This window comes from Pygocentrus nattereri, chromosome 22, assembly GCF_015220715.1.
Source record: "Pygocentrus nattereri isolate fPygNat1 chromosome 22, fPygNat1.pri, whole genome shotgun sequence".
Lineage (NCBI taxonomy): Eukaryota > Metazoa > Chordata > Actinopteri > Characiformes > Serrasalmidae > Pygocentrus > Pygocentrus nattereri.
In genome coordinates this window covers 8292151-8304265 of record NC_051232.1, presented here as the reverse complement: position 1 = coordinate 8304265, position 12115 = coordinate 8292151, and the positions used below count along the sequence as shown (strand labels likewise).

At 43.2% G+C, this 12115-nt stretch overlaps 1 protein-coding gene across 8 annotated transcripts in view; it reads left to right on the top strand.

Moving 5' to 3' along the window:
* The window catches only part of ank2a (ankyrin 2a, neuronal), a 99812-nt gene that overhangs the window by 51760 nt on the left and 35937 nt on the right, over positions 1–12115 (top strand). For 3 of the 8 annotated variants that reach the window (XM_037532921.1, XM_037532919.1, XM_037532924.1), the window contains 7 exons: positions 486–558; positions 2257–2383; positions 2854–2929; positions 4695–4801; positions 6245–6277; positions 9136–9360; positions 10712–10810. In XM_037532921.1, the coding sequence (XP_037388818.1) occupies positions 486–558; positions 2257–2383; positions 2854–2929; positions 4695–4801; positions 6245–6277; positions 9136–9360; positions 10712–10810 (740 nt within the window). The remainder of the gene's footprint in view (positions 1–485; positions 559–2256; positions 2384–2853; positions 2930–4694; positions 4802–6244; positions 6278–9135; positions 9361–10711; positions 10811–12115) is intronic. The other 5 variants (XM_037532925.1, XM_037532920.1, XM_037532926.1 and 2 more) reach the window with 3 other exon arrangements.

Sequence of the window (12115 nt, the reverse complement as noted above, 5' to 3'; positions counted from 1 at the left end):
TAGCAGTAAAGCTAACCAATCAGCTCTCAGTAGCAGTAACACTAACCAATCAGCTCTCAGTAGCAGTAACACTAACCAATCAGCTCTCAGTAGCAGTAACGCTAGTTTACCTTCTATGTGCTGTATTGTTGGTAATTATGTCAGGATGTTGGTAAAATGTGGTTGTGAAGTTTCTGAGTAACTTTTACAGCTGAGTCTGTTTGCACTAGTGTTAGCTAGTTTTCCTGAATCCTGTCTTCCTCGATTCTCTCATTATTCCCATGAATAACCCAGCCAGCTGTAAACATCTGTGGCCTAAGCTGCTTAACGTGAGCTGCCTTTACAAATAAATAGTAAGCTTCCAGCAGAAACTCAAACCTGTTCTCCGTGATGGACATTTATCAGGAGATCACGCTCTTCAGAGCGTGAAGGTCAGTTTAGAACTAAAGAAATGGAAATAAATTCGTTTTCTGGCGTTCCTGAACTTTTTCCTGATGTTCTTACAGACGGTGACAGAAAAGCACAAGCTGAACGTCCCAGAGACGATGACGGAAGTTCTAGATGTTTCTGATGAGGAAGGTGAGTGTCTGCTCCAGTTAATTACAGACTTTTATTTATAACATATTACCGCAATTAATTTCTGCTTCTGCTAACTGGCCACTTTATTAGAAACACCCACCTTCTACTTGCACTAACTGGCCACTTTATTGAAAACACCCACTTTATATATCAGCTCATTATTTGTATTTGAGACATTGGATAATTACTGCAGCCCTGCTGAGGTTTGTGGGTAATGTAGTTAAATTGCTCTGCAGCTCTACAGCAGGTGGAGGAACCTTTAGCTGAAGTCTCTGTGGAGATCAGAGGAATTCTGGGTAAATAAATATTGATGGGCTGCTGATGACGTTGACATTAACAGCATGGAGTAACGACTTCAGTGTCTTTGTTTTGAAGTGAAAATGTGGTTCAGATAAGCTGATAAACTGACAGTGTTGAGTGTCGTTGTTCTGCCTTCGTTATTAACGCTGAGAGTGCAGAAAGTATTCACCCCCTACAGTTTCCAGCAGTTACACATCCACAATTGGAAAAGTTTTGTCTTCCCTGTACAAACGTAATAAATTCTAAGCACATACAAAAACAAAAAAAAAAAGAACACTGATTTTGCAGAAGCCTAAGACTTAAAGTTCTCTTGCTCTGCCAGATTAGAAGGACACTGTTAATGCACAGCAAGTTTCAGGTCATGTCACCGGTTCTCATTCTGGGTTTTAACTTGGCCATTCCAGAACACAAACTTTTTTAAAGCCATGTATTTGTAGTTTTTGACCTACACTTTGGGTCTTTGTTCTGCTGGAACATTAATTCAATTAGTTTCTCATATTGAAAAGTAATTCACCAACTAAGGTTTGTTTTTGGTGCTACCACCACCATGCTTTATGGTAGGAGTGGTGCTAACAGGATGTTGGACTGCATTTGTTTTGTGCTAAACATAACACTTTGCCTTTACTCTCATCTGACCACAAAAGTAGCTGTAAGGGTAAATAGCTGTTGGGGTCAGTGCTATAGGGTTCAGAAAGTGTAGGGTTTAGTAGCTGTAGGTGTCATTACCTGGAAGGCCCAGTTGCTTTTGGGTTCAGTTCTTAAGGGTTCAGTAGCTGTAGCGTTTAGTAGCTTTTGAGTTTAGTAGAAGTAGGGTTCAGTAGCTGTAGGGTTTAATAGTCGTATGGTTTAGTAGCTGTAGGGTCCAGCAGTTGTAAGGTTCATTAGCTGTAGGGTCAAGCAGTTGTAGGGTTCAGTAGCTGTAGCATCCAGCAGTTCTAAGGTTCAGTAGCTGTAGGGTTCGCTAGCTGTAAGGTCCAGCAGTTGTAAGGTACAGTAGCTGTAGGGTCCAGCAGTTGAAAGTTTCACTAACTTAAGGGTACAGTGGCTGTAAATTTTAAGGGACAACAGCAGTGCAGATTTGAGTGTTCTGCTTTATTAAATGTGCTTCATTCAGTTCATTAGCGAATTAATACGACATTCATTAATTGAATTTGGAACATTTGCTTAAGGAAAGCATTAATCTCTGCAGAGCTGGGATCCAAAAGATTCCCACATTGACATGCCTGCTCTGAATAAAACCTGTGTGCTGTGTATGATACTGGAGACAGACTCCTGGAGAATACAGGAGATTCCCTCTGACTGTTACGTGTGGGAATCACTAATGATGGTTTGACCATTAATCCTGGTTGACCCACAATGCAAATACTGAGTTATGTGATAATAAGTGTTTGTGTTTAGGAGAGGACACTATGACCGGGGATGGTGGTGAGTATCTTAGAGCAGAGGATTTGAGAGAACTAGGAGACGACTCTCTAACTGGACAATATCTGGACGGCGTGAGCTACTTCAGCCACAACCTGGACAGGTATAGTGCCACAAGTTATTTGAGTAATCCATTAATTTAACTATTCTTCTTTGGTTCTGCTTTCTTTGCTGTTGCTATCATTCAAATATTCACCTGTACAATAAGAGTGTTCTTCTTACATGGTACAGTAAAACAATAAAAGCCATATCGCCCCCTACACTTCCTGTAGTGTATTACAGTCTGTCAGAGTGACTGTGTGGATCATATGAACATTATAGAGCTTTTTAAATGAAAGAGTAGAAGCTGTATCGCCCCCTACGCTTCCTGTAGTGTATTACAGTCTGTCAGAGTGACTGTGTGGATCATATGAACATAGAGCTTTTTAAATGAAACAGTAGAAGCCATATCGCCCCCTACGCTTCCTGTAGTGTATTACAGTCTGTCAGAGCAACTGTGTGGATCAACTAATGGTTGTAATCATAATATACATAATATTGTCAATTATAATATTAATCATTTCTTGCTTGTAGAGTCCATCAGACTACACCCCATTTGGCTTACTCAAGAGAGGGAGTGCTGATTGAGGACATGATAACCAGCCATCAGGTAAAACATACAATGACCAAATTGTTCAGTAGCTGTATATTTCAGTAATTACAGGATTTAGTAGGTGAATGGTAACTGTGGGGTTTAATATTTGTAGTGTTTAGAAGTTGTGAGGTTTAATCACTATATGGTTTAGTAGCTGTAGGGTTTAAACACTAGGGTTCAGTATCTGTAGGGTTCAGTAGCTGTAGGGCTCAGTTACTGTGGGGTTCATTAGTTGAATGGTTCAGTATCTACTGTTCAGTAGCTGTAGGGCTCAGTTCCTGTGGGATTCATTAGTTGAAGGGTTCAGTATCTGCAGGGTTCAGTAGCTGTAGGGCTCAGTTACTGTGGGATTCATTAGTTGAAGGGTTCAGTATCTGATGGGTTCCGTAGCTGTAGGGCTCAGTTACTGTGGTGTTCATTAGTTGAAGGGTTCAGTATCTGTAGGGTTCATTAGTTGAAGGGTTCAGTATCTGTAGGGTTCAGTAGCTGTAGGGCTCAGTTACTGTGGTGTTCATTAGTTGAAGGGTTCAGTATCTGTACTGTTCAGTAGCTGTAGGGCTCAGTTCCTGTGGGGTTCATTAGTTGAAGGGTTCAGTATCTGTAGGGTTCAGTAGCTGTAAGGCTCAGCTACTGTGGGGTTCATTAGTTGAAGGGTTCAGTATCTGTAGGGTTCAGTAGCTGTAGGGCTCAGTTACCGTGGAATTCATTAGTTGAAGGATGCAGTATCTGTAGGGTTCAGTAGCTGTAGGGCTCAGTTACTGTGGTGTTCATTAGTTGAAGGGTTCAGTATCTGTACTGTTCAGTAGCTGTAGGGCTCAGTTCCTGTGGGATTCATTAGTTGAAGGGTTCAGTAGCTGTAGGGCTCAGTTACTGTGGTGTTCATTAGTTGAAGGGTTCAGTATCTGTACTGTTCAGTAGCTGTAGGGCTCAGTTCCTGTGGGGTTCATTAGTTGAAGGGTTCAGTATCTGTAGGGTTCAGTAGCTGTAAGGCTCAGCTACTGTGGGGTTCATTAGTTGAAGGGTTCAGTATCTGTAGGGTTCAGTAGCTGTAGGGCTCAGTTACCGTGGAATTCATTAGTTGAAGGATGCAGTATCTGTAGGGTTCAGTAGCTGTAGGGCTCAGTTACTGTGGTGTTCATTAGTTGAAGGGTTCAGTATCTGTACTGTTCAGTAGCTGTAGGGCTCAGTTCCTGTGGGATTCATTAGTTGAAGGGTTCAGTATCTGTAGGGTTCAGTAGCTGTAGGGCTCAGTTCCTGTGGGATTCATTAGATGAAGGGTTCAGTATCTGTAGGGTCCATTAGCTGTAGGGCTCAGTTACTGTGGGATTCATTAGTTGAAGGGTTCAGTATCTGTACTGTTCAGTAGATATAGGGCTCAATTACTGTGGTGTTCATTAGTTGAAGGGTTCAGTAGCTGTAGGGCTCAGTTACTGTGGGATTCATTAGTTGAAGGTTTCAGTAGCTGTAGGATTCAGTAGCTGTAGGGTTTATTTGCTGTAGGGCTCAGTTACTGTGGGATTCATTAGTTGAAGGGTTCAGTATCTGTACTGTTCAGTAGATATAGGGCTCAATTACTGTGGTGTTCATTAGTTGAAGGGTTCAGTAGCTGTAGGGTTCAGTTACTGTGGGATTCATTAGTTGAAGGTTTCAGTAGCTGTAGGATTCAGTAGCTGTAGGGTTTATTTGCTGCAGGGTTTAGTATTTGTAAGTTTCAGTACCTGCAGTGTCTAATAATGCTTAGCTTGTGTGCTGAGTGCAGAGTGTGTTGTGTGTCTGTTAGCAGGTTTCTGCTCTCTCCAGAGAGAATGAGAAAGACTCGTACCGGCTGAGTTGGGGAGCAGAGCACCTGGATAATGTTGTACTGACCAGTACACTGCTGCACTCTGGGTCAGCCACACACACACAAACACACACACATATATATATATACAGTATGTCCAATTGTATCCAGTCACTGAAACACCAGCTGATCCAGTATTTCTTCTGAAACAAGGGTAATTAAAAGTGAGTTTGACCCCCTTTGCTGCAGAAACAGGCTCTACTCTTCCTTACACTACATGATACCCTAGGAACATTGCTGTGAGGATTTGATTACTGAGGTCATGTACTGATGTTGGATGGTCAATTCTGGATCTGAATGAAGCTCCATTACTCCAGCATATCCCACATCATTGTGGGAGGAGAACCACAGTCCTGGAGTTTGGACAATTTGGAAAAGAAGGTATCCTCTGATGGTGCCGTATTGAAAGGCCGCTGTTCTAGATACAGATCACACAGCTGTACCTTCAATCTAACATCTGGATCAGCTAAAGGATTTTGGTTAAATAGGCCAATACACTAAATAGAAGAGGTGTCTGGATACTTTTGGACATGCATAGTGTTATACTAGTAGATACGAATACACCCAATTCGAATTGGGATAATATATTATTCCAATCAAATGCATTAATATATAGCACCACAGGCCCACGCAGAACGGTAGGCTGCAGTGTACCTGGGGCGTTTGTCCACCGGGGGCAGTATAGTGCAGCAGTGACAGTGTGGTACAGTTAATAACTGTGTTATCCCTACTGTACAGTGACCGATACTCTGCCTGAGTGCCTGAGCTGAGTTTATGTTTTGACTTTGAAGCTTCCATAGTTTAGGCATCTGTGTGGCACCAAGTGTACTAATCTGGGATGTGTGGGCGGGGCTACACATAGTGCAGGCCACGGATTGGTGAAATGCACTCGCCGCAGAAAAGCTCAAACAGGACTGGAAGCTTGTCGAATGTTGCTGCTGTTGTTTACCGTTAACACTAGCATTGGGTTGGAAAAATGGCGTGACCCCCACCACACCCCCCACCCCTACCCTCCTCCAACAGAGAACCCCGCCCATTGTGCGATGGGTGAACGTGAACAGGTCCTTGTGCAGGGCATGGATAGCTCTGGGTAGTAACCATACCACGCTGCCCACTGGAGCAACAGCTATAAGTGAATATAGACTTATATCCTGTAAGGGATTTATTAGAGACTGGCTGTGGGAGGAGCTCCACCTACAGGACGCTCACTCTCACTGCAGCAGACGTCGGATCCTCTCAGGCAGTTTTTACTGATAAAGTTCTGCTTTTCCAACACATTAGCATTAGCTACAGCCACCATGACTTTACATACAGCCAACTCAGACCATCAATCAAAGCTGTTTCCTCTCTTCCTCTTTTGTGGTGTCATCCCCCTTTCTCTCTCTTTCTCTCTCTCTCTTTGTCTCCCTCTCTTTCTCTCCCTATCTCGCTCTCTCTCTCTCGCCCTCTCTCTATGCTGTGTGTGATGCTGTGTTGTGTTCTGCTTATAGCCGGTCAACTCCGTGCCTTGACCATGACAGCAGGTGATTTCCCCCCCACCCCCACGGTCTCTTTCTTTCTTTCTTTCTTTCTTTCTTTATTCATGCTCTGTTTTGTTCTCCTCCCCTTATTCTCTGTTCCACACCTTCTTCATCATATCTTGTATTTTCTCTCCTCTTTTTTCTCTTCTTTCCTTTTTTTGTATGTTTGTATTTTCCATCATTCATTCATCCCTTTTTCTTTCTCTCTCTCGCTCATTCTTTTCTCCCCTTCTGTTTTTCTTTTCTGCATGTGTTTGCTGCAGATGTGTGTGAGTGAGGTCTTGGCCTTGCTGTGATGTGGTTGCCATGGAGACCACCTGTCGTTTCCATAGTAACAGTACACATCTGAGTGTGTGTGGAGTTTGGCTGATGGTGGAACTCTAATGATAGAAAGACCTTCAGAAAAAAAAAAACTCCTAGACTCGGTTTCCTTGGTAGGTCAGCGGAACCTTCTGGAAGCTTTTTGAGGTCCAACAGAATCCAGTACCACACCGAGAAAGAGATGAACATCAGGAACCACCCAGCTATCTGAAGTAATTTCTGCTCTGAGATGTAAACAGAGAGACTCTGAGCGTTTTGGTGTGAAACGGTTCAGACCTCTTTACAGTGGCGGTGATAGGAACCAGGCGTCGCCATGACTACAACACAGACATAGACACTTTATTTACCATTCAGAACCACCAGAGAACCTACACGAGTTGTCTGAGTTTATATGGAATGTTGATGATGGAAAAAAGTGCAAAATAATCAGTTTTCCTATAATAAGAAATCTGGAATAATAAGTCGCTCCCATCTAGGTGCTGCCGGTGCAGCACATGGTGGTTACTCTGGATATTGGTCCAGTGGTCATAATAATATGACTTGACTGTGTATATGTGTGTGTGAGGTTGGACAACATGGACAGGCTGCTGACTGGCTACAGCTGCTAAAGGTGATCATTCTCTGAAAGCTTGTAGAGGCGGACGTCTGGTTCCTATCGCCACCACTGTGAACAGTTCTGACTGAGTGTTTCACACTAAACCACTCTGAACGCCTCTTTTTACATCTTAAACGTTTCATTATGGAGGAATTTTGATACATTAGATGATCAGGATTCATCAGCCTTCTTGCAGGTATTTGGGTGGCTGCTGGCTTTACTCTCACACAGTGTGTGTGTGTGTGTGTGTGTGTGTGGATATACACACACGCACACACACACACATATTAAGAGGATTCTGTTATCAGAGTTCATTCTAAGTGTGAAAGCTGGAGTGAGTGTGTGTTTCACGTCGGTCTCGTGACCTCCAGCACAGCTTCTCACCGAGCTTTGAGTACACCACTACATGCATTCCTCCATACATACAGCCCAGAATATAACTGTACTGCACTCACAGTCTGATCAAACGTACCTGCAGTCCGATGCATGTTTGTGTAATGATGTTGGTCTTTAAAGCGATAGTTCTGCGAAATAATCAGATTTACCCCCTTAAACCAAAGACAGCCAATCAGCCAAGACCTCTTTGGTGTGTGAAGTTTGCTTCTTTCGTCTCAGCACGGGAGCTACGGAGCTAATGTAGCTAACAAGTACAGGAAGCTTGTACCCCACCAATTAGCGTGGTGCTAAATACATTGCTGAGTCAGCTCATTTGCCTCAAATGTGTTGGTGAAGTTGGCTTCCTATTCCTCACTTGAATTTTCCATTCCACCTTAAATGGTGCAGCGGTTATAGTGCATTATTTAAGGTTTAAATGGAAAATTCAAATAAGTACCAGCTTTCGTGAAGCCTGAATGTTGTCCAGACTTAATTGGTGGGGGGTACAAGCTTGCACTGCTTGCTAGCTACATTAGCCTGAATATTACAGTATTAGAAGAATGAACAACATCCAGGAATCAAGGTGACTGCCACTGTTTATTAGCTATGCTAACATATTTTAGCCCATGTTTATAGTTCACGGTGTCAGAAACCACATAGTGTATTAGAGTCTATTAGAGTCACTGAACAACGCCAAATGCCTTGAGGCATGCAGTTAGCATCATGCTAACTGCAGGCAGGGTAGACCTGTTACCTGCTGGCTACATTAGCCTCATAGCTCCACTGTGAAAACTATAGAAGCAAACTTTTGGGGTAAGGGGAGAAATGCCCTGTCTATGCTCCACCCACAAATCCAGTTCCAGTTCCAGTCTAATGAGAAACTGTAGTATACAACCTACATTCAAATGTATAAATTTAGTGTATGAATATTGTTATTTTCAAGTGATGAAGGTCACGCTGGAAGAATCGTTTGGAGTGATGGGCTAAGCAGAACGTTCACCAGCTTCGTGCGGTCTAAAACTGCTAGCTAAGTGAGTTAACACAGCTAGCTACTGCAGCATGGCTGAAACTACTCTGAGGTTCACCGCAACATTTGTCCTGTCGTACAGCCAGATTATATATTCAGATTACAGTGCGAATTGAGACAGCGTCCAGTGTCCAGCATCAAGCTACGTCAATGAACTCAAGCTGCTCTGTAACAGATGAGATGTATAGAAGCATAGCTAATTAGCAATGCTAAAACAGCTGAATTGGGTACAGCAGTACACAACAAGGGAAAAGTTGTGGGTAAATATCTGACCGTAACTTCAGCCGTGCTACAGTAGCTAGTGGTGTAGCCCGTGACGCTATGATGCTGGTTAACTTTCACACATGAAAATGAAAATGATTTGAAATAAACTCCATATTTAAGTGATTATTGACACCATCTACATGGTCAAGCTTGGTCAACTGTGCAGGTATCTGTGGGCGGAGCCTGGAGAGGACAGTTATGTAAATTAAATATTTAACTGAGCTGTTTATTCAGTGGCGGTCTGTATTTGGCTGTTTGCTTTCTCTCTCGTCCAATCAGCTTTCTCGTGAGCTTTATGGTGGATGCCCGGGGTGGTGCCATGCGCGGCTGCCGTCACAATGGCCTGCGCATCATCGTGCCACCCAGGAAGTGTTCAGCACCCACAAGGGTTACCTGCAGGCTGGTGAAGAGACACAGACTCGCCACCATGCCCCCTCTGGTGGAGGGTGAAGGAATTGCAGGCAGGATCATAGAGGTCGGACCCACTGGGGCACAGTTCCTCGGGTAAGAGAGGTGAAATATCTCTAGACAGTAAAAAGGAGAGGGGAAATAAGTCATTGAGTTGCAAGCAAGAAGTAAGTATTAAGTTTAGACTGTCAAGTCCCGATTCAAGGCAGGCGAGTCCTGAGGCAAATCCAGAGTCAAATCCTAAGTCAAGTCTCAAGACCAAACAGACTCAAGTCATGAAAAAAGTCAAGAAAAGGAAAGTTCAAGTGAAATTCCAGGTCAAGACATACAGTACAAGTCTAGAGTCAAGTGTCAAGTCAAGAAAAGGAAGTCACAAGTCAGCGCATGAAAGTCCTGAGTCAAGACTTCAGTCAAAATAAGCAAGTCCCGAGTCAAGACAAGCTAGTTTAAAATCATTACAGGCAAGTCTCAAGTCAAGACAAGAAAGTTTCCTAGTCCCAATTCAGAGAGATCGGTCCTGATCATGTCCAGTCTCCAGCCACAACAGGCAAGTCCCAAGTCTAGTCCCATGCCACAACAGGCAATTCTCTAATCTAGTCTCAAGTCAAAACATGCAAGTCTCAAGTCAAGACAAGAAAGTTTCATGTCTAGTCATAAGCCACAACAGGCAATTCTCTAATCTAGTCCCAAGTCAAGTCAGGCAAGTCCCAAGTCTAGTCCCAAGCCACAAGAGGCAATTCTCTAATCTAGTCTCAAGTTAAGACAGGCAAGTACCAAGTCAAAACATGCAAATTTCGAGTCAAGCCAGGCAAGTCCCAAGTCACAACAAGAAAGATTCGTGTCTAGTCCCAATTCAAGGCAAGCCTAAGGTCTAATCTCAAGTCATGAAAGGCAAGTCCCAAGTCTAATCCCGAGTCATGACAGACAAGTCCCATGTCTTGTCTTAAGAAAAACAGGTAAATCCTGAGTAAAACAGGCAAGTCCCAAGTTTAATCTCAAGTCAAGACCTGAATTAAACCACAAGTCCTTACAGTAAAGTCCAAAATCTAGTCTTAAAGCATCAAATTTTTTATAGTCTTGTGTCTTGAGTAGAATAACAGCAGTATTTAGTGTCACACAGCAGTAATTGTTCCAAGTTGAAGCCTTTGCTGTTTACAATATTGTCAGAGATGGAATAGCATATTAATTTTTGCAAAAGTACACACCTCTTCTATATTAAAAAAACATGTTTGATTTGCCTTGGATAATAACGATCATCAGTGTATCCTCCAGGACTAGTTCCAGATGTTTATGCTGCTTATAAATCATTGTGTTTGATCATTTTGGAGACCCTTGTTATCTTTAATGGAATTGATGTGTGTGTGACTTTGAGCAGTCTGTGGTATATGTGTGCCTGTATGTGTTACATTTTCTTATTTTAACCACTTTAACGCTGCGTGTGGAGCAGAAAGCTGCACCTGCCCACAGCTCCGCCCCCTCTGAATGAGGGTGAGAGTTTGGTCAGCAGGATCCTGCAGCTCGGCCCACCTGGAACCAAATTCTTAGGGTAGGACACACAGTGATTCCCTGATGCATTCACGCATACACACACTGATACACTGGAGGACCCTGCCACTCCCTGACAGTGTGGATCAGTTCATGTATCCCCTCAAGCCCGCACCCACAGGCTTTATTTGGTGTCAGTTTTTCTTTACAGGGCTGCCCAAAGTTGGCCCATGCTTGATTTCTCCAGCCAGAAAGTCAACCTACTTTATTTGTAAATGGTTTTGTCCTTATGGTCTTAAATCCACCACAAGTGTTGCACTTTAGTTTGGGCACCCCTGATTTAGAGTGGTAGTGGTTGGTTAGTACTCTGTAGACTGGGGTTCAATCCCTACCCTACACTATACCAATAAGAGTCCTTGGGCAAGACTCCTAACACTACCTTCGCCTTCTTGTGTAAATTGGATATAAGAGCATCAGCCAAATGCCATAAATGTAAATAGTAGTGCTGTTTTCTGGGCTCAGGTTCGCTCTGCAAACCAAAAACTGCACTGACTCCAGAAACATCACTCATAAGCCGGCAGTATATTTTAAACAGAAAAGTGGCAAAATGTCACCGTAATTGACATCTTGTCTTGTTCTGAGACCTCTTCCTGGCTGTGACTGCTCCATATATCAAATGGCTGCCAGCGTCACTGCACAGTCCAGGGCTGCATTCAGCCCCAACGAAACGCAAACGTCTATTTAAATGGAACCTTCTAATGTCTGCACCATGAACTGCAGTGGCTGCATTTGTAGAAGACTCAGAATTCATTGTGTGTGCTGCAATTTTAATATGGTGGGGTTTCTGTACATGTCACCGCTGATCAGATAATACCTCTGACAAGCCCAGCAAACACGAGAAAGCGTCCCTCAAAGTTTGCTGCACCCCATTTCGCACTGAAGCATGTTGTTCAACCCAGGAAGTGTAGCAAAATGGTGCAGAACATCTTGAGATAGAGATGTGCTTCAAGCCTCTAGTGGTGCTGAGTCTCAGAAAGACGTACCCCTGGTTCTCTTTAACTATACTTACATCAGTGTGTTTAGTTCCAGTTCTAATTCATGTAGTTCTTTTGTCGTTTCAAGTATACTGCTGGCTTTATGGTTCATGTAAGTAAACTCTGTAGTGGTTTGTCTGTTTTTAGTGTTTGGGTGTTTTCAGTGTTGTTTTACCTGAGTGAGCTAATGCTGCTGTATCCTTTCAGTGCAGCATTGAAATGTGCACTGCTCCTGTTCAGTTTTGCGCATACACTGTTGTACATGTTGATGTTACCAGATCTGTGAAGTTTGTTGTGCTGCTCTGAGATCAGATGGAATGTTCTCCTAACAA